At 40.6% G+C, this 23,265-nt stretch overlaps 1 protein-coding gene across 1 annotated transcript in view; it reads right to left on the minus strand.

Moving 5' to 3' along the window:
• Nucleotides 1-846: 846 nt before the first annotated feature.
• The window catches only part of MAPK12 (mitogen-activated protein kinase 12), an 81,376-nt gene continuing 58,957 nt past the window's right edge, over nt 847-23,265 (minus strand). The window contains exons 8-12 of the mRNA XM_075599858.1: nt 19,462-19,533; nt 14,374-14,453; nt 13,574-13,652; nt 12,245-12,418; nt 847-9,070 (exon numbers count right to left, since the gene is read on the minus strand). Of these exons, the coding sequence (XP_075455973.1) occupies nt 9,003-9,070; nt 12,245-12,418; nt 13,574-13,652; nt 14,374-14,453; nt 19,462-19,533 (473 nt within the window). The 3' untranslated portion in view covers nt 847-9,002. The remainder of the gene's footprint in view (nt 9,071-12,244; nt 12,419-13,573; nt 13,653-14,373; nt 14,454-19,461; nt 19,534-23,265) is intronic.

A 23,265-nucleotide genomic window follows, 5' to 3' on the forward strand; every position in this document is an offset into this window, starting at 1 on the left:
AACAAGAGAGAGATATATTACACACTGCGCTCAACTAAATAATAGAAAAAGTGATAGTGAGTATCACCACACCTATCTGTGATAAGATAATCAATAACTGTGATAACAATCCCAACCCAACCCCTTGGGACAATGGGATGGCAGCCTAGAAATGCAAAAAAACATGTCTATCCAATGACTTGCTATACGATATAGAACAATTGATTGATGACCGGGCGCAACAATCCCAAAAAACACAAGTCCAATATAATATTATACCTACTATGTACAACTGGTATTTTGCACTATGTCTATTCTCCTTATCCTTTGGGTGAATTGGCACTGAGCGTTGAAGGAGAGATCCGGAAACAACAGAGTGTGGAGAGATTCAGCGCCAGTTGTAGTGACCTTATTGGAAGATTAAAGATACCAATCAGTACCTGTTTTCTGCATAATTGCTGTAAGTAGCTAGCAGCTGGGGGAGAACATTTCTAATACTCAGAAGATATTGCGCAATGGTGTTCCCTCTTCTATTTTTCCAGAAATCTGCAAGCATGAAATATTAAGAAAAACCTTACAGAAAAGAAGAGACAGTGAGATTAGAACTATCTTGGATTTCCATTCTCTATCTTTTTTCCCCCACGTTCAAAGGAGGACTGGTGTAATATTATATTGGACTTGTGTTTTTTTGTGATTGTCGCGCCCGGTCATCACTCAATTGTTCTGCTGGCTAAGAAAACTTATGTTTATTTCTCCTAAAAACTTCACTGGTGTTTTACCCTCTGCGCACATCCCCAAGATCCCACAAAAAGGTTGGAAACCCTTGTAAGCAAAACTAGAATCAGATTAACAAAAATAAGCAAATAATTGTATTGTTATAAAATGGTTTATTCTTTGCCATGCAACACAAGTACAAGTACATGCAGATCCTGTTTACATCTCCTTAAGGCAAACCGAAAATTGTCATATTATTCCTTAAGGCAAACCGAAAATTGTCATATTATTCCTGAGTTTCTTAGCACCAATGGTAATACACTTTGCAAAACTTTTTTTTTCTCACGGAGGAGTGGAGAAGCAGCATCACCATAGCACAAGAGCTTCAGTAGACCAGCGATTTAGAACACACCTGGCTAGTCTTCTTCTGCTCATCTTCTATATTAAAAACCAAGACCGGTCAGCTGACGTTTAACCAACCTCATGCATTCGCGATATTAACGAACCATCTATAAGTGAAAACCAAGACTGGCTTAGTTCTTCCTTGGATTACCTGGAGCCAGATGGTATTACTATCAGGGACTCTTTCCAAACTTTTGTAAATTTAGTGCACTGATTCGTAGCAAAGGAGCTGCAACTACCCATGGTGCCATAAAACGATATATATCTGATATGATTAAGACTAGCATATTATGGAACAGGGCTGAAGCAGAAACCTTTCTGTAACATTAATGATGTTTTAAGACACAGAACTCTGATTGACTTAGGATGGGTAAGGCTGTCCTCCTGAATACCCTAAAATGTGCCCCCTCTGCTCAGCCATCAAAACAGATATTGGAATGTGCAATTCAGCCACAATTTTATTTTACTCATAAAAGTGCAATGCAAAACTTTTGAAACCCCAAATTTAAGACAAGTTATTAAATAAAATGGTATGACGATGGTAAACCATTTCACCTAGAGAATTCTTGGAAGTCAGAGGCGATCAGCCTTACTTCCAGGAAAATTATGTGTAAGGCACACAGGAGGGATGTGGAACTATGGATTCATTTATAAACATGGATATAATGCATTGCTGCCCCACTGACAGTGAAGGGGTTAAAAGCCACTGGACTATTAATTCAGTAGGCAGATGGCTACACCCACATGTTTCTGAGAACCTAATGGTCCTTTACTGTAGGAGGTTCAATTGGCATAAGTTTATAACTTTGCCTGAAAGACCAACATGTCTTAAATATAACCTCGAGGAGCAGATGCTCCCTTAAAAAATATCCATCCCCCCACCCCCCGAGATGGGAAACGGGGTGCCTCTGGAGCTGAACGACATTCATTTCAGCTCCAGGACTGTCTGTTTTCTGAGATACTTCCCTCCGTATGGGGTGCCAGTAGCAGCTCCGCAGGTATAAAAGCCCAGGTCACGTGGGCCAATAGTAAGCCGGAAGGGATGATGCCACAAATTAAATCCGCCATTTCGATAGCCCATCCGGAGCTGCTGTCGGCACCTCCTGTGGAGGCAAGTATCTCGGGAAGCAGGGACTCCCTGGAGATGACATTAATGCGGTTCAGCTCCGGAGGGAGACCCCCTGCTTCAAACCTACAAACGCAAAAAAAATAGGAAAGCAGGAGGGCTGCTTTAAGTAAACTTTCAAATAAGGTTTTTAAAGAAACACAGAAAAAATAACAACCTGGAAATATACATTGCAAGCTTTTACAAGCTGTTCATTAGGTAGACAAAGAGGATTACACATATTTGAGTGTACTGTATAGTCAATTAAAAAAACATATCTGCGTCAATCTTGTTCTGGCGAAGGTAGTTCAAAATGTTAAAGGAGAAATCACACTGTTGCGCGAGCAGAATATATACAGCTCAACCCCGTTATAACGCAAATCCGCTTTAATGCGTTGCAAGTGTGGCTCCCAATTTTGGTATTTATGAATACTTTACAACACGATTATTGTCATCTTAAATACTTAAAATATTGTACAAGGCATACAATTGTACATTATTTCTAACGCGATCCGCTTATAGCGCAATGTGATTCTTTGGACCCCAAGCACAGCGTTATAAGGGGGTTGAGCTGTATATATTTTGTCATGTAGCACTATGTTGTTCATAGAGTTTTTCAAGTAAAAGTCCCTGACTCACAATTTAACTTTGGTGCATAAGGGAACAGGGAGAGAATGTGTCACGGGGATTTCATGCTGGTTAAACCGCTTCAAACATTCTGATACAAATACTTCAAAGAAATATACAAGAAATGAGTACACAGAGGCTGGTTTGAAGAACTGGTAGGATAACAGCTCATTTGAAATAGAAAAAAAAAACAGATAAGCAAGAAATGTCAAATATCACAAATTATTTACCAACGTTTTGATCTTGAAAGTCCTTCCTCGCTGTGGTATAAACCTAAAAACAACTCCACATTGTCCAAACATCCTACATGTAATAAAATAAAAATTCTGCTAGATGATTTCTGCGTCAGAATTGTTGCGCTCTCTCCCTGTATTCGACAATTAATGATCTTTTATGCTGGAGGGTCTGTAGTACACAGGGGTCTTTCGTTCCAGACTATAATTATGTTTGACAATGTCTTGCTGACCGACAAAAAGTGCAGAAAAAAAACAAAAACCTTGAAGATACACAAGAACTGATATTCTTATCATCATGTGCGTATCAAATAACTTCTCTCCTGACTGCCAAAGACCCCATCAAAACACTCCCTAATTTTTCGCGGATGCAAGCTGATAAAATAGATGCAAGTGATGCAGTACGTGTCATTTTAACTCCAAAGATCCATTGGCCAAAATTCACTAAACTCCGATATGGTTGAAAATATGCGTTAATTTTTAAGAAAAACATTTTTTTTTTAATCAGGAAAATCTTTAATTGCATAAAATAGCTCAGGTTTTTGCGGATGCAATATTTCTGTGTTCAATTTAAGATATCAGTCTACCACCAAAAAATGATGCAAACTTTTATCACCTAACCAGGCTGGTTTCAGGCCTATCTTGCCTATTTATCTGATAGTCATTACTTAAGAGCAAGGGAAGGCTACCCAACCCAGAATAAGTGAACTAAAACAATATTTTAACACATTTAGAAAATAATACTGTATACAGTAATAACCTCTTAGTAGACCAAGTGGCCAGCTAGACATGGGTAAACCGCTTAGGCCCAGATTCACCAAAGGATGCCAAGCTTCAACACAGGGTGCTTAAGCATGGCACCTTTTTATGGATCGGGGCCTTAGAGATTCTAAGCTCTTCGCGGCAGGGACTCCTTTTCTAATGTTTTCTTTTAAGTCTCAAGCTCTTATTCTCATTATGTGTTATATTATTATGTCACGTGTATTACTGCTGTAAAGCGCTATGGTCATGGATGGCGCTATACAAATAAAGATATACATAAATATGTACCCATTACTAGCTGGCTACCTGGGCTACTAAAGGTTTACTATTTTGACCATATAAATGTTAAACTTTTTGTATTTTACTTTGAGGGTGTTCATATTGTACATTAACCCTTTCGGTGCCTGAAGGCATTCCTTTACAATGCATTGGTAGCCTCGGGCATCAAAGGGGTGACATTATTTTCTGCGCTGTGTTATGGTAATTGCACCCACCACAGTGAGAACTTTATATTTTGTTAGATAAGTTAGCAGAGGGCTGTTGAAGTGTTACAAAAATTGGGTAACAATGAAACTACATACACAGGTAGCTGTGCAACAAATCAAACATTTTATATAATAATAAAAGTTATATATTATATTTGGAGAAAAAATGTCTTTTCACAGGAGTGAAATCCATGACACTGACATGGCGCACATCCTTCGCCCTCTGTGTCCGTGAACTCGGTGGCGTAATGCCTCGTAATTACTCGAGGGCAAAGGCGTGATCCTGCCTCGTGTTGGTACTTGAGGGCCCCGGTGTTCGGCTTTCACTGGAGATGGTTTGTGCAGGTGGTGGTGTTTGTGGGCTAGAAATACTGATTGCCTGCTGCATTACTCCGCACACTTGGTCAGACTTTGCTGTATTCTTGCAGCGTTGGTTGCAGGTTATAATTTTTGGTGGTGGGGCATTCTGCTGCAGAGGTCGGGCTGGTTCCATTAGCGGGAGCATCTGCCTTTTTGTAATATCTTCTGTTTCTTTAGTTGCAGGATTTCCCTTTGAACTCCGGTTTCGGCTCTAGTAGCTGCGGTATGAGCTCGGAAGCAATTAAAAGGTAATACATGTCCTCATGTATTGTATTTAGTTTTCTCATACAGAATCAAATCACTTGGGCAGTATAAAATTGCTATGATTGCGCAGAAAGTCGATGAGCCTGTTTCTTGTGGCTGTTGGGCGGCTTGCACTCCCACTTCTGGCAAGTGTTGTTCTCGCTGTGGCTCATCCATCCTTACAGGCTCTAAAATTGAGCATTATAATGACCACTTTCAGATGCTACTGATGTAGTGATGGGCTCCGTTGGTGCTTCCTCCTCAGTTGGTGGTGTTCGTGCACAAGTAGTGCGTAGCGGAGCATCATGTCAGGAAGAACCTTTAAAAAGTAAACAGGGCATAGAAACCCCTATTTAATGTTTAAAATAACCTGTCATCTTTACAGTGATAATTATGTCATGAGCATATATAAAATGATTGCAACTAATAAACACACTTCACTCTGATATGTTTAACAATGTTACGATGATGGAGAATAGATGGTCTTGCCATTCACATTCATTACACATATGGAAATGTCATTTTTAAATTGTGATCTCACCGGCTTCTCCTCCCTTTTCTTCTCGTCTGGTGTCTATGACTTTTGTTACAGTGCATTATCCATTTTAATTTCTTTTCATATCTCGAGTGGAAGACGGTCACACGAGGACTTCCACCTGGGCTTCTGCTGCGTGCTCTTTGTTTGGACATCTTTTCTTTTAATGTCCTGTGATGTTAGCAGCTTCAGCAATGTCTCGCCAGTGCCGATTTTCCACAGCTATAATTTTTGGGGGTCCAGAATCTCATCAAATACCTCAATGTAAGGGAGAGGTACTAGCCTGGGAGAGGGGTGGTGATGCCCCCTTATAGATCTTTGGTGAGACCTCACCTCGACTATGGTGTTCAGTTCACAAGACCAAAATCGCCAAAATGACATAAATAGGCAATCATGCAAGGAAGGGCTACTAAAATGGTGTGTGATCTATAGCACAAGAACTACCAGGAAACACTCAAGAACCTTAATATGCAACATCTTAGAGGATAGAAGAGAGAGGGCGAATATGATTAAAACTTTCAAATACATAAAGGGTTTCAACAAAGTACAGGAGGGAAGCATATTTCAGAGAAGAAGTGCTAGAACCGGTCATGCTCTGAAGCTGGAGGCTGGCAGGGGTAATCTGAGGAAGTGCTTATTCACAGAAAGGGTGGTAGACTCGTGGAATAGCCTCCCAACAGATGTGGTAGAAGCCAATACGGTAAGGGAAGTGAAACATGCTTGGGATAGACACAAGTCTATCCTAAATACAAAAGAAAGCCAAGGATCAAATAGTGTCTGAGGTTTCACAGCATATAGCAAAATGGGCAGAATAGATGGGCCGAGTGGTTCTTATCTGCCATCAAATTCTCTGTTTGTGTGTAAACGTCCACCAGGATCTAATTGTCTTAATGTGAGAACTTAAATGCATGCATTTGCTGCTGCTGACATGCTGCAGCATGGGCTTGGTCTGTATTTGGAGGCTGTAAAGGTGCCTCCCATGGGGCTTCATGCCATCTGCCCTCTCTTCTTTTCCAGTCCTCACCTGTGGACCGCCCCTAAGATCCTCCTTTCCCCTACTCCCCCTCCATTCATCCTCTCCTCCATCCCTTACGCACTAGACTACTCACTATCAACCAATACACAAACAACTCTCCAACTACACAAAATCACAAAAGCATACCCACACACACACAGACAAAAACAAACAGGACAAGACAACTAACGCAGAACTCGCTAATGTCACTGTCCAAACAGACAAAATCCTCCAACCCCCTCCCTTATGGCCTAGTGTCCATCCCTCTCCCTCCCTCAACACGGTCAGCGTGTGGATAAAATGAAGGTATATACAGCTCCGCGTGTAGGGAACGATCACAACATTTTTACCTCCATTTTATAGCAATGTTTAGATATACTGCATTATTCACAGTATCACAATATTAAATGTCAAATGCAATGCATGAGCGTAGGGTTTTATGAAGATGGAAATGAATTAAGCAAGATTTGAGAGTTATTAATGCAGATTCTTTGTTTTGTTTTTTAACCAGGTGTGATATTAGCGCCAGTTTAACAGAGTTTAGTGAATCCAGGCCATGGTTCTGTTCTGCAGCAGCAGCACAGTAGTTAAGAACTGGACATCCTGTTCCAGTCATAATTTCTGCACCTGTTCCTCATATTCTATTTAAGACATACAATGTCTCACTTTCGATTGGTTGTTTTTGCAATCCCTGCGGGTTTTTTTTTTTAGGTCTGCTTTTGATGCGTGTGAAAAAGTGTTTCTTAGAATTCAAATAACAGTCATATTTAATGATGGTCATCCCTTAATGATCTACAGCGGCTGCACGGGTGATGGTATGAATTGGTTAGGGATCTTCGCTTTACATGCGGGCTTTTAAATTCTTAGAAACCAAACTACTTCTTTCTCACGCACAGTGAGCCCTCCCTACATTATCTTATTCAACAATAATAAGAGGAAATGTTTCTCTTAGAACACTTGGAAGGCCATGCAAAATCCTACTGCTATCACAGAACCCGTGACTGAAAACACTCTAGCTGCTCTTGGCAATGACTTAAGCCTTTTCACACATTGCCAAGCTTTTATACTAAAGCAGCAATACGGGTTTCATTTCTGCTCTGGTGACTCCTGCTTCCAGAGATGCTTACCTCCTTAGGGGGGCGGAATCTCTTTTCAGTTTCAATGTCCCAGTCACGTGGGCCAATAGGAAGCTGCACCAAATGATATCACAGCTTCCTATTGGCCCGCGTGACACGGGACATTTAAACGCCACCATTATGTTAGGCACATAGTTTCTCTGACTGCAGAGATACAGGCACCGGGGTCCCCAGAGCTGAAATTAAGAGCGTTCAGCACCGAAGACCCCCTGTTTCAATCCTGTAGTAAAAAAATTAATTAAAAAACATGTAAAAATTAAAACAAAAAACAGAATCCCATATTGCTGCTTTAAACAGCATAGACAATGCTGGTATTACATACAGTTTGGGTAACATTTGGGTAACATTGCTGGCCTGCTTTAAAAGCATGTGGGGACAGGATCCAAGATACTTATATAGTGTCCCATCCTGTGTTTTCCCCTATTATTCAGCATGTTTGTCTTCGCTTTACGCTACATAATCCAGTTGAACATTTTTAAAAGGGAGGAACAAAACTGTAACATTTTTTTTTTGTAACTGTGCATTAGAGGCCCACCTGGCAATGAAAGGGTTATTATAATAACGTGGGATTTGTTTGTGCATCTGCTGCTATGAAAATAGCGCTGAAGAAAAGTATTAAGGCTCCCCAGGACTTGGCAGACGGAGAAAGGCAGAAATGTGGAAGGAATCATTTTGATTATAATTTTCCACTTAAAATAGCATGTTAAATGTGGTCAATCACAATGGCAAGTTCTCCATGGATGTTCGTATGTGAATAAACCCTGTAATTATTCAAGGGTTTCCTATTGCCAGTGGAGAATTCTAGCATTATCAAGTTGGCTAACCCCACTGTTTTAAGTATACACACAAATGAACAATAATACAGGAAAGCTGTTAAGGAGAAAACATATATCCACTTTGGTTTAAAATGTTTGTTTTGCTTAAAGCAACAGAGGCTGTTACAATATGCCAGGGCCCACCTGTATCTAAATATACTATTGCAGAAAGGGACATTTCAGAAGCTGTTGTAGTATTTACAGGTATCATACCAGTACGTTCTGTCTTACGAGAATAAGAAGAACTATCCAATCCCAGTGGAAGTTTAAAGGGAAATGATGATATTATACGCTTGCCTTGGACCCTCTTTGGCCTTGAGCCAGTGTAGACCAGAGATAGAATATCCGTCTTTTGTATCCCTTCCCAATACTCACACACTTTCTGCAGCAGTATATTTACATGCAGTTACATCTGACACCTGCATTTGCAGAAAATACAAAAAGGCACTAGATCCTCATTGGATAAAAAAAATTAACAAATGATTCTTAAAATACAGATGATACAGATTACATCCAGTTTTTGTCTACATTGTTTTACAGTCCAGTTCCCATAATTTATGCCCCATCCCAGTTTCCCAGCATTGTGAGTAGTTATACTGCAGTTTCCTTTGACTCAGTCACTGGTGGTTTGAAGCTCGACAACTCCTTGAATGTTATACCTACAGTAAGATGAAAGACAACAGAGTTACATAGTAGAATGAGGTTGGAAAAAGACATGTCCATCAAGTTCAACCTATAAAATAAGTTAAAAGCACAATTTATACGATGATGAATTTATTTAATTCTTCACTTGCTCTCAAGCAATTGGTTGTACGATTTCTTTAAGATGCCCAACACAAAGCAATTGCTGCTGAAGGGAACATGTTTACTCAAAACCTGTGTGATACAGACAGAGCAAAGACCTGTTCATGCTTTTCTTGTTGTGATATAACATTTTATCCAAAGAATAGCAGCTTTGATTTAGAGGTGATGATTCAAATTAATTTAAAAAAAAACCCACCATCTGTGTATTGTTTCCTTTATATATGAAATCCTGATCTGATTGTTCACTCTTATTGTTTTACATTTTAATTTCATGCTACATTAGAGTCAACTACAGTACAACAACATTGAGTTTGCTACGGCCATGCTAATAATAGTAGTGGGTTGGGTATTTATTTTGTTTTAGTCTAGGGTTGCCACATTTACGTTTTTATAATATGTGACGCCGGAACCCAGTATGAAAGTGACACGTCACAATGAGTGATGAATGATTTGTAAATGCTTCGAGCTGAATGGTATGTGCCGCTTGACTGCTATCTTCTTTGTTTTTTCTAATCCCTGTGCTTGGCCGGGCGGGGAAAGACATGCGCTGGACTAACAAGTAGCGTTGGGAGAAGGAACGCCTATAGGGGTGGGTGTCAGGGTATTATGTGATGACCAGGCAGTGTCCTAACATTATTATTTTAATTATTTAGTAAGGTGACATTATCAGAAAAGGTAACTACTACACTCGAGTAGAAATCTATAATGTTTTTATGACTGCTTTCCTGACAATTTTAAGCTCAGGCATTTCACGTTAAGCCCTAATGTACAGGACTATTATGCGTCCTGACAGATCTTTTAGGGGAAAAAAAAACTATATCATGCCTTTCTTGAGGAATATTACCTCAGAGCAGGAGAGAATCATCGAACCAGAAAGACTGCTCTCCGTCTATAACCTGTAACATCTTGCGTGCACCAACTGAAGTTTGGGATTGAAAAATGCCTCTAAAATAAATATGACAACTGCAAGAAACCGGTGTCAGAATCTGTATTTTCACACAACAAGGATCTTATGGTATTTTCAGTGCTTACAAACCAGCAATGAATCTGAAGAACAAAGAGAGATATAGATATACATATATATATATAGATATACATATATATATATACATATATATATATATATATATATATATATATATACACACACACACACACACACACACACACACACACACACACACACACACACACACACACACACACACACACACACACACACACACACACACACACACTGCTTGACCTGAAGGAGAGGAGAATTCTTGAAAGCTTGCCCTATGACATAAATTGTTAGTCCAATAAAAAAGGTTTCACCTAATACTGAAGAACTCATTTATTCTGCAATATATATACTGTATATACATACACATACATATACATACATATATATATACATATATATATACACACACACACACACACACTTCATGTACATCTAAACCCCCACATTTCTGCGGTGCTACAAATGTTTTGTAAGCTGTTATACCTTTTAATGTGTGTTTATAATCGAGTGTTTGAGGCCTTTCAGGTCTCTTGAACATGAATTATAGAGATCAGTTTTTTAGAAGCCGCGTACGCATACACACTTATGAATAAGTATCTTATTAGTCCATTAAAAGTGTAGTTCAACACAAACTACCACTTCTCTAGAACCAAATCACGATTCTGAATTACATGTAGTGTTACAGCAGAGGAAGAAAATAAATACAGGGGAAAAAAATGCTTTGCTAGCAGTTTTTTCATCCAAGTCATTTTTTGGCTTTTTCTGAGCTACATATTTCTTTACATCTATTCCTCACTGATATAAATGCCACTGGCCAAAATGGTTTATATTTTTTAATGTTGCAATACCTTTGCATAGGAACATTTAATTAAAGCTGTGGGTTTAAAGCTGAGGCGCCACACACACAAACACACGCAGCTCAGCAGACTTCTCCCCCCCCCACCTCTCGCTCTTCCCCCCCCCTCCCCTCTCGCCCACCTCTCTGATTGGCTCCCTGCCACACCACGTGACGCGTTGCTGCTCGGGATCACAAACTGGTTGTAGCTCCTGCCGGCTGACGCGTCACAGTGCGCAGTGAGCCTGGGTATCGAGGAGAGACTGGGGACAGCCAGGGAGCAGGTAAGGGGGCTGGTGAGAGGCGCGCGCATGGCCGCACGCGCCGCCGGCTGCACCAGTTTAAGACCCAAACAAGAACGACAAGTACGACTGATTATCTTATCTCTTAATTCCTTAAACTTCCAGATTGCAAACACTAGCACTTGGAATTCTATCCATTGGTAAAGCACGGTCCAAGTGAAGTCAGCCGACAACACCAGTTAGAGGAAAAAAAACAAGGTCAGCGCTTCGTTGCTAATTTATACCGGCTACTGGGTGTGGAAACAAAGTGATGACAACAAATAATTGGGGTATTTAGGGTTTGTAGTCAAAGTAGTAACACAAATAATAATAATAGGGGACAGTCCCATTTTTAATATAAATCTGGTATTTAAAAAAAAAAATTAAAAAGGAAATGGAAATGTCAGCCTATAAATAAAAACAAAGATACTCTAGTCTTTTGTACCCGGTCACTATATTTACTTGTTAACACCTACAAGAATGCTTGTGGTGCTAAATGTGGAGTGGCCATCACAGAGTTATCAACTAACCGGCACACCCTTCTATATGCTTCTCAACCTCCGATTATCACCCTCTGTCTTCCGGTCCAGGAAACTCTGACGGCATTCTGTTGTGACGTCCACAACATCACCTTTGGAAAGAAGGAGTAGCCGCATACGGGATGGTGTTAAATCTAGCGTAATCCTGATGAAGGGAGGTTCTTTCATCCCTAAACCTTGTGTTCATCCCTCTACATAGTAAGGCATGAATTAACAAACAGCGGATGACACTATATTTAATACCATCCCATGTGCAGTTACTCCTTCATTGCAAATGAGATTGGCCATCAACAACAGACAGACCACTGTATCAAAGAATATATCCTGGAATCTGCCAGTATTATTTTCCTACTGATTTTCATACTTACGCTTCCATTCATCAAGGGGAAGTTCTACATTGTCAAATGAATCGTCGTAAGGTTCGGGTGCCGTCTCCTCGTCAGCATCATTGAACTGCTCGAAGTAAGAATGAGATAAAGCTTCTGTCGCGGTTATCCTCTTTTCCGCATCCAGCACTAGCATCTTCTCCAGCAGGTTCACAGCTAATCAGTGGAACAAAGAGAAGAGACAGGCCATCATATGGATGTAGTGGGCATTCATCAAGCATTGCATAGCCATAAGATACCACAAATTGGGTTATTTGTACTCCATAGGACCAGTTTGCAAAGTCTTGTGCCCGTGTGGGAGGGTCTATTGAATGAAGGTTACCCGATTATACTTACACACGTTTAAAACTGCATTTAGTGGAATTAACTTTAAAAAAAAACAATGGAGTTTAATGGAATCATAGAAAGTGAGATATTTCCATGTTCATTAACTAGAAACTGCAACAGAATGGGCCATTTTTAGCAACAAGTGCTACTCCATTAGACCCCTTCCGTGCAGCAAGCCATTTTACATTAAAGGGCCATATTTACCAAGCTGTGCTGGAAGAGGTTCTGTGGAATAGTTTGGCTTAATAAATATGGCCTTAAATGTCATACACAAAATTCTGAGCTACCAAGGTCTCCAACGTTTTAAAAATAAGTAATACAACAATACACAGAATTCAGAAATGTGTTTTTTTGGTGTGCATTTTTGCCAAGCACATACTGATATACCTTAGTAAAAGTTTTGTGCATCCCCTCTGTGAGATTTAGCTCATCAGTGACATCATAATGTACATAGCCTGGTGGCAGATATGGAGAGTCCGATAGCTATAACGTTTAGACAGAAAGCAGATGCAGAAAGAGAGCATCAGTTGGCATGTAAAGAGAAAGCAAAAATCCTGGAGGAGAGGCGGAAAGAATTGATGATAACATAAAGTATTAACTTAAAGACATGCAGAGAAGGGAGAGAAGGGAGGGAGATGGGATTGGGGGATGATCGAGAAACTGGAGGAGAGAGAAGGAGGGAGGAAAGAAGGTGGGGAAAGTCAAATTCGTCATTTTCTGGAGGGCAGCGTTACTGATAAATATAAATATATCCAGACCTGAACATAATAGTTTTTTTTTTTAACAACTCAGCAATCCTCTAGAGGAAAATGTCTTCTAAAGTCAATATAGGTTTTGATAACGAACAGCCATATGGGTCTCTGCGGTGGTATCCTTCATCTAAACAAGGAATCAGTAACATTTACACAAACTGGATTGCACCAACAATGTAAATAATTAAGTCCAAAGACATTGGATAAAATTGATGAATAATAATAAGTTTACCCAAAGGATTTGCATACTTCAGGACCGCTCCAAAATCTTTCTTCTGTACTTTTGGTAGGCTTTTAATGTAGTTTTTTGCCTGAAACACAATACATATATTTTTATGTTGTTTCATTCATTTATTGCCTTTATCATTTATGCAGAATTAAGATGTCAAAATATGTGGTCTAATTAGTACATTACTGCAAATTCTAAATGTGACAAAGATAATTTGTAAATATCATGTACAGTATATGGATCAGTCACACTACTGATCACTTATTCCGATGTTCACATAACCAGAGCAATAATCCCTTACATTTTGCATGTGTACAAATATACATTTATATATTACACTAGTGTACATGTGGGGAAAAATAGATCTATGAAAATATTTATTAATCCACTAAAATAAAATTAATCAATATTGTTTTACTGTGCTGTACTGATTATTTTGCAGTTATATAAACCTTTCATTAAAGTTATTATTATTATTTTTTATAGGTTAAGTTTGCAACTGAGCTTTGCTAGTACTCACAAGTACCTTCTTTAGACATTACATCCGATGTCAACATGAGACTTGTGATGTATGGAAAACTTGTGTACAAATCTATGAAGAACTTTCGTGTAAGCCCTAAAAAGACGTAAAAAAATAAACATTTTCTCTAGCACTAATACAGCTGCAAGAACTCTACACTACAGCATGTGTTGTACTGACAAAGCGGTCTAAACAAGTAATTATTTGTATAACCTATTAATCTAAACTAAGCGCATAATGCCTGTAATGAGGATTTATTAGCAGTCAAAAAATGCTTACTTACGTCAGGACTTTGGAGCTTCTGGACAAAATCCTGAGTTGGTGTTCCTGTAACTTTCATTATTTCTGTTAGCTGGTCCAGATCTAAATCATAGTGGTCAAGAACCATAACTCGGGAAATTATTTCTCAATGTAAATATTCTTAGTTAAATTCTTGGGACACATCTAGAGACGCGCGATCTTCTCACTAAGGATTGTGAACCGTGTGAATTCTACCCGTCATTTTTACAACAAGTTTGCTTAATTTCAACAGTCTACAGCCAGTTTGCCTAGTGCTAAAAGCCAATGTGTTGGCATGTTCACTTACTCTAAATTCTCACTTGTTCATGGGAAAGCGAGTTCACCGCTTAAAAAAAGCAAAATGGAAAAACTATTGACAAGTTGGACAGTTTAGCTACAACATTTGATCTAAATAATTCCAGTATTTACTTTTTTTTTTTTTTTTAAGTTGGTTTAAAAAACCCGCAAATCGTTTCCCCGGCAAATTCACGCATCTATACAAACATTAACACCAACTAGCTCTATAAACAAGAGCATCTATAAAAAAAAAAACAGGAAACTGTCAACAATGTCATTATACTGAGCGTTGCATCAAGGACAAAAGAAAAAGAACAATGCCAGGTCCTCAAAGTGAAAGATTCCCCAAAATATATTATATAAGTTCTACTTTCTTGTTCCCTGAACAGGGTATAATATGCACAACCTCCAACACATTTGGTATTCCACCAGCTTAATGCGAGTTGTTTCTTGTGTAGTGATCCTTTACCAAGCTACATTTGAGTTCTCTGTGGGTCCAAATTCTGATAGGAAAACAGCATACTATAGTGAAATTAAATGGACTTAAATTCAGTAATGGTCTTTCAAAAATGTTATTAGTGAAGGCACCTCACTTGACTACCTCGTGTAGACTAAAAATGGATCACAAGAGCTCGCTCCATCTGGCTCAACAGATTTCTAGGTTATCGTAACATTCTCACAATCCTATTTTTACACACTTAGGGGCTTATTCTGTATGGTGTGATATCTTGGTACATGGCCATTCGATGTCATACAAGGACTTGACTAGAGATGTGTCAAATTTGGCAACTTGTGACTTCAATGCATTGCGTTGCTTGCCCCTCTGGAAGTGAAAGGGTGTAGTGCCGATGTACACAAATAAACCATTCCTAAGGGCAATGCCATCTTTTATGGACCCAAGCAAGAATAGTGAAAAGGGCCTTTTAATCACTGTGTGATTAAATCCAATTCGGTGATCTAATTATATTGTAAATATATGTGAATCCGTTATGAGCACAGAATGTCAAGGAATGCAGTTTATTGACTGATGGTTCTTTCTATAGATGACATATGTTGCATATTCTGATTATATATTCAGTTACATTAGAGAGTTATGGGGGTGCAGCTGTCCTGAGTTCTCTATAGAGAAACCCTGCTTAGGTTGACACTTGAGTGATTATTGACAACTGTGGCTTTAGCTGATGCAAATCGGAAGAGGCTATGACGGAGGCTCTGAGAACTTTCTAGTACATATAGCATATTGTTTATTCTATGTATGGAGTTGTGGGCAGTTCAGATGACATCAGTTTGAAGCTGCAGGACCTTTAATGGGAATAGAATTATATAGCAAGAGCTGACCCAAGGGATATTATCTAAATAAATATGCAGCAGGATAACTTGTGAGCAAGAGACAGGCGGTAAAGGCACAGAATGATTGATTCCACCAGGATGTGAGGACAAGAGGATTCCACCATGAGGAGAGAGGGATGAGTTAAAACCAAGATGAAGGAAAGAAAAGTTTTATCATGATATTAAGAAAAAATACAAAAATTCCACTCAGAAACAGAAAACTATGCAACCATTTTTAAGAATACCATAACTTATTTGGAACGTCACCGCCATTTTGTACTATTTTTATGTGAGTATTTTTCTTAAAAAATAAACGTTTCTTTTTGTGTGCAAAAACCAGAATGCTGAGTTCTGTTCTGCTGAAATCATTTATAGAAAAGACAAAGGACATTCTACACACCACCAACTCGTACATTCTCCCACAATCTCCCTATTTTTATCCATCTCTACACAAACTGAATAGTAAGTCAGATTTTACGTTTTTGTCATGTTTAGGGCTGGTTGCTAAATGTGTCGTCTCTCTCACACAATGTCTGTATAACATTATACAGTGCCCAGCCAATAATATGGTAGTAGGCTCAAAAGAGTGGCAATTGTTAATGGAATTATAATTCAGCATAAGAAAGCACACAAGTTTGTTGGGTCCCTAAGTAGTTGCTTAGTTTGCTTATGCCCTAGCCCTACCTACAACAAACTGTCCCCACCAGAAGGATTCTCATAATTGTATTGAAAAAAAGTGAAACTTATCACAGATAGTTATTGTGATAGCTGCAATACAGAGTCAAAGCTCTAAAACAAGAGTGGCCAACTCCAGACCTCAAGGGCCACCAACAGGTCAGGTTTTAAGGATATCCCTGCTTGAGCAGAGGTGGCTCTATCAGTCAACAACTGAGCCACTGATTGAGCCACCTGTGCTGAAGCAGGGAAAACTTTAAAACTTGACCTGTTGGTGGCCCTTAAGGACTGGAGTTTACCACTGCTTCTCTAAAACATTGACTGAGTACCCACATTTACCTTCAGGTATATTTTAAAGAAAGATGAAGGCTGCATTGTGCTTATCCCTTACATCTCTGTTGCATACCTCACAGACAGGGAATGAGTTGATAGCAGTACATAGAAATGACATGATTATTAATTGCAGTTACTTGAACAAGAACATTGATTCCCCAAGCAACTGCACATGACTATTAAATAAGGTTCAGGAAACTCAGGTCATCCTATTTTTCGATTCTTTTCTGCAATACAAACATTGAAGAACCCGCAGAAAAAGGCAAAAAGTACATTTATTTTTAGATTTGGAAACGTTGTAATAACTTTTTCAAATGTAGATGGTTATTACCTCCCATGAACACTTTAATGGACATTAACGATAAATGCCTTGCAAAAGGTTACATCAATTACAATGCACTCATCTTAAACCTGCAGAATGTAAACTCCAAGCTTAAAATGGGCATAGAGTAGGCACTTTGCATCGTTATATATACAGTATATATTTTTTTTCTATATTGCTGTCTCTACAGAGTTGTACATTGAATTTTACAAGCACCGCCCTGAAAAGCTTACAATCTAATTTCTATTGCCAGAGACATTTTAAAAAAGTGCAACAACTAAAGGTTACACGTCAGTGACACGAAGGTTGAAGCGCCGGAATCATACACTTATCACCATACCATTATTCCAATCACACATTACCTAATATCCTCACAAGACAGGGGATTTGAAAGGTAACTGCAAAAGGTATTACATCTTTAACAGCTTTTGTCATAACCGGGATGATGCTTTTCAAAACAGAGCACTTTCAATACCATGTTGTATTCTTTATGTGAAAGCAAATATCTGAAACTATATTGAACTGGAGCAATTTCCTCAAGATATATGTATTAGAAATAAAAGCGCAACATGGAGATGAATGAAACTTCTGTCTAAGTTCACAAAAGTCATCCAATGTGAATTCCTTTGAGGAAACCCATATGTTTGTAAAAATTGGGCAATTTAGATGGATTTCTGTCATTTCTTGATGAAACTCGCCACGGTGGCTCCTGTTCGTATAAGCTGTGTCCCATCTTTAGAAGTGTAACATCAAAAGTGTGTGGCAGAGTTAATTTTGGAGTTGAAATTGGAGGTGAAGATCGGGACTCTGCACAACAACTTTGCAACTGTGAGACCTTTACTTTCGATATGCTGCGATTCTTTGTACTCTTTCTATCCCCCAGTACCAGGACTGTCTCTCCTCATGCATCTCACTATGCCCTCCCTATTGCTTTTTCTGTTTACGGTTTCCTCACTCCTTTGTGAATGTCTCTGTTATCCTCACTTCCCCACTCCACCATTATTTATACACCTTTCTTCCATCAACTTCTTTACCCCTCAATAAAAAAACACCCACACAAATCCTTTATTCACACCCTCTATCTACTCCTACCTGCTGCTGGGGATCTCCCCTAATCCTGAACCCAGACATACACACCTGATTTCACCCGTGCCTCCCTGCCATCTCTTCCCCTGTAAAAATTGTGTTAACCCTCTAATTTTAATACAGACTAACCTTAAAACTAACCCCACAAAGCATCTCAATAGCCTGCACTCATGGCTATTCACCCACACTTAGTCACTCCTACCACCCATTGTGGCCAAGCACTGCCATCTACAGCACTTATTCCCTCACCTGCTGTCTCTGTAAGTTCAGACAATTGAGAGAAATGCTGCACACCTCAAAGTAGAAAAAATAATGATACAGTTACCTGTGCTCCAGTGTTTGCACGAAAGCCTGCAATCAGTCCTGGATAGATGAACAAAGGAATATAGGGCACAACGGATTTAGCATATCCAAACTCATTTATTGAGCCAACACAACGTTTCGACCATGGTGGTCTTTATCAAGTGACAATGCCATTGTCACTTGATAAAGTCCACCATGGTCGAAACGTTGTGTTGGCTCAATAAATGAGTTTGGATATGCTAAATCCGTTGTGCCCTATGTTCCTTTGTTCGTCTCTGTAAGTTCCCCATCAAACTTCTTAGATGGTAAGCTCTTCGGGGCAGGGATTTCCTTTCCTATTGTCTAATTTTGCTGCACTTATTGTATTATTATAATTCCCTGTACTGTATTCTTTGTGAAGCGCTGAGTACACTTTTAGCGCTATATAAAGACAATACAATAAGCAAATGTTTCTGTTTTGTTACACAATTTGCTGTTTATGAACCACCAATAAATAGTTCTTCAAAGTCTCTATTTTGGCAAGTTTATTAGTAAAATCTGCCCAAACCTTTGAGGAGTGAAGGAGGACAACGTCACACATTTCGCGTGGGATGTACAGAACATACCTGAAATATTGATAGACCTGGTTCATGTTCTGGATACAAAGTCAGAAGAATATCTGCCTTGACCTGTTCATTTGACAACCTGGAGTTCACCGTGACAACAATGACTGAAAGTAACCGATATGCACACAGCACAAAAGGATACGATCGTTTCCCTTGAAAAGCGGCCGCCCAGTGAACATCTCCGCCATTATACAGCCAACAGACCAGATGTCAACTGAAAGCAAAGAAGGAAACTGTTAGGCTGCGTCCATAGTAGAGCCGACGGGGCGAGCGAATACAAACAAATGGATGCCAATGTGCTTGTGCATAAACCGCACGTGCCCGAGCGCGACTGGTACTTTGCGCGACAAACTGGTTTGAATTTGCCGCGCGATGGCCCGGTCACGTGCGCAGTTCAGCCAATGAGGGCGAACCTCTTGCGTGACGTCACAGGCACAGCCACGACACCTCAGCGCACAGCCCATGTCCAAGTAACACATTCTAAGTAGCAAGAAAATTGAAGTTTAAAAGGAAGGTCCTCTTACCCTAACAGATCATCATCTTCTTCTCCCCTCAGGTAAATCCCATATTTGAATCATGTCTCATTCACCCTTTAATTAAATTCAGCTTTCACACCTAGACAGGAAACTCCCTGTGTAGAAAAACCATCTGTTTGAATGTGCCGCACATGTGGTAATTACGCAGGCTAAGCCTAACTGTCAGGTGACTTGTTAGGCCTATGTAACCACAGACCTAGCTGTCTGAAGCCCATGCAAGTAGAACATTGTAAGTAGCAAGAAAACTGAAGTTTAAAAGGAGTGAAAAAGTGGACAACACCTACTGGCCCAAATTCCTAGATTTGATCTACGCTTGAAAGGAGAATATTATCTATCCCAGCACTTTACTATTGCTGTGATGCCGCCTTTACTATTTATATTTGCTATGGCCTCACTTCTTAAACTATGCACTCCTCTCTACCAGCATCATTATGTCTCTAACTCTATTCATATATCTCCATCTCTCCTTCCATCACCACTTCTCAGTTCACATGAACTAATTTCTTACCTGCGCCCTCTGACACCACACAGCTATATCGCCTGCTCTAAATTACACCCCTACAAATCAGCCTCAGACATACTCTATCCATGCTTCTGGGGATATCTCTCCCAATCCTGGTCCCTGCCTTATTCCTACATGCTCTCATCCTCGCCTGCCAAATGCAACTTCTACTCCTTCTGGTGCCAATCCCTCTAACCTCATACCCATCCCCTACCACCCTCCCTCTCTCCCTTTCTCCTGTGCCCTTTGGAATGCTCGCTCCCTTTCTAACAAGTTCCTCTCTGTGCATGACTTCTTTCTCTCTCACTCTCTGCTCTTCTTTGCCATCACTGAAACCTGGCTCATTCAGTCTGACATTGCTCTGGAAGCTGCCCTCTCTTATGGTGGCCTTTCTTTCTCCCACACTCCACGCCCTGATGGCAGGGGTGGAGGTGTGGGGCTCCTGCTCTCCTCTCTCTGCCGTTACGTATCCTTCCTATTCCTCACTCTCTTGCTTTTCCCTCCTTTGAGGCTGACACAATCCAGATCTTCTCTCCTCTCCCTGTCCACGTGGCTGTCATCTATCGCCCACCTACCTCTACTCATCCCCCTTCTGCCTTTCTCTCTCACTTTGAATCCTGGCTCTCTTTCATTCACTCCTCAGACTCCCCCAATCTTCTCCTTGGGGACTTCAACTGCCACATTGATGACCCCTCTCTCCCTTGGGCTTCCCGCTTTCCTCTCTCTAACCTCTTCTTTTGGCCTTCAACAGTGGACTGCAGCCGGCACCCACAAGGATGGCCACTACCTAGTCCTGGCTTTCACTAAAAACTTCTCTCTCTGACCATCACCTCATCTCATTATCTCTCTCTCGCTTCTCTACTTCTCCACCTCCATCTACCCCTCGGTTCTGCAAAAACCTGCGCTCTATTAACCTACCAGCTTTTGAGTCCACTTTACGCTCCTCCCTCTCCTCTCTCAGTTCTGCTACAGACTGACAACCTGGTCAGGAACTACAACTCTGCCTTATCCTTCTCTCTTGATCTATATGCCCCGCTTTCTCTCTGCCAGCCTCGCCCTTCCAACCCACGCATGCTTCGTTCCTCTGAAAACCTCTGGAGGAAATCTCACACTCTCTCAGACTTCATTCACTACAAATTTATGCTATCCTGTTTCAACTCTGCCCTCTCTCAAGCTAAACAAACCTACTTTTCTTCATTAATCAACACGCATAAGTCTAACCCATGCCAAATCTCTTCTCTGACTCTCTACTCAAACCACCCTCAGCTGTCTATTCTTCTTCCTCCATCCCACCTCAGGACTTTGCTGACTATTTTAAGGAAAAGGTGGAATCCATACGGCAGAACATCCCCTCTGTTTCTTCCTCCCATCCTACACCTCTTCCTAACTCTCCTCCTGCCTTCCTTGACTCTTTTTCCACTGTCTCAGAGGAGGATGTGTTGCTGTTGATCGCCTCTTCTCCCTCTACCACTTGCCCTCTTGACCCCATTCCCTCCCATCTCCTAAAACCTCTTGCTCCTACTATAATCCCTACGCTCACACACATTTTTAACTCCTCCCTCTACACTGGAACCTTTCCATCCTCCTTCAAACATGCAACAGTCATACCATTACTCAAAAACAGCAAGCTTGACCCTACCTGTCTTTCTAACTATCGACCTGTCTCCCTCCTGCCTTTTGCCTCTAAACTCCTTGAACGTCTTGTATTCTCTCGCTTGCTCCATTTTCTCAACACCTATTCTCTCCTAGACCCTCTACAATCTGGCTTCCGCACTGCTCACTCCACGGAAACAGCCCTCACTAAAATAACTGACGACCTCCATGTTGCCAAAGACAGAGGTCATTACACTCTGCTCATATTACTCGACCTCTCTGCAGCATTTGACACCGTGTCCCACCCTCTTCTTCATATTCTCCATACTCTTGGTATTCGGAACAAAGCTCTATCCTGGATCTCATCCTACCTCTCCCATCGTACTTTCAGTGTCTCTTCTGCTAACACCTCCTCCTCCTCTATTGATCTCTCTGTGGGGGTACCTCAGGACTCTGTCCTGGGACCTCTTCTCTTTTCTCTGTACACACTCTCTCTAGGTGACCTAATAACATCTTTTGGGTTTAAATATCACCTCTATGCTGACGACACACAAATATACTTTTCAACACCCGACCGTACACCTGCTGTACAAACCAAAGTTTCTGAATGTCTCTCTGCTATATCATCCAGGATGGCCCTCCGCCGCCTTAAACTCAACATGGCTAAAACAGAGCTCCTCATACTTCCTCCCAAACCTGGCCCTACTACCTCCTTCCACATTACTGTTGGAACTACGATCATTCACCCAGTAGCCCAAGCACGCTGTCTAGGGGTCACACTCGACTCCTCTCTCACATTCGCCCCTCACATTCAAAACATTTCTAAAACCTGTCGCTTTTTCCTCCGCAATATAACAAAGATACGCCCTTTCCTCTGTTGCTCGACTGCTAAAACTCTGACTCAGGCCCTCATTCTCTCCCGTCTTGATTACTGTAACCTCCTGCTATCCGGCCTTCCTGCCTCTCACCTGTCTCCCCTACAATCTATCCTTAACGCTGCTGCCAGAATCACTCTACTCTTTCCTAAATCTGTCTCAGCGTCTCCCCTCCTGAAATCATTCTCCTGGCTTCCGATCAAATCGTGCATCTCACACTCAATTCTCCTCCTCACTTTTAAAGCTTTACACTCTTCTGCCCCTCCTTACATCTCAGCCCTAATTTCTCGCTATGCACCATCCAGACTCTTGCGTTCTTCTCAAGGATGTCTTCTTTCTACCCCCTTTGTATCTAAAGCCCTCTCCCGCCTTAAACCTTTCTCACTGACTGCCCCACACCTCGGGAATGCCCTTCCCCTCAATACCCGACTAGCACCCTC

This window comes from Ascaphus truei, chromosome 5 (genome assembly GCF_040206685.1).
Source record: "Ascaphus truei isolate aAscTru1 chromosome 5, aAscTru1.hap1, whole genome shotgun sequence".
Classification (NCBI taxonomy): Eukaryota; Metazoa; Chordata; class Amphibia; order Anura; family Ascaphidae; genus Ascaphus; species Ascaphus truei.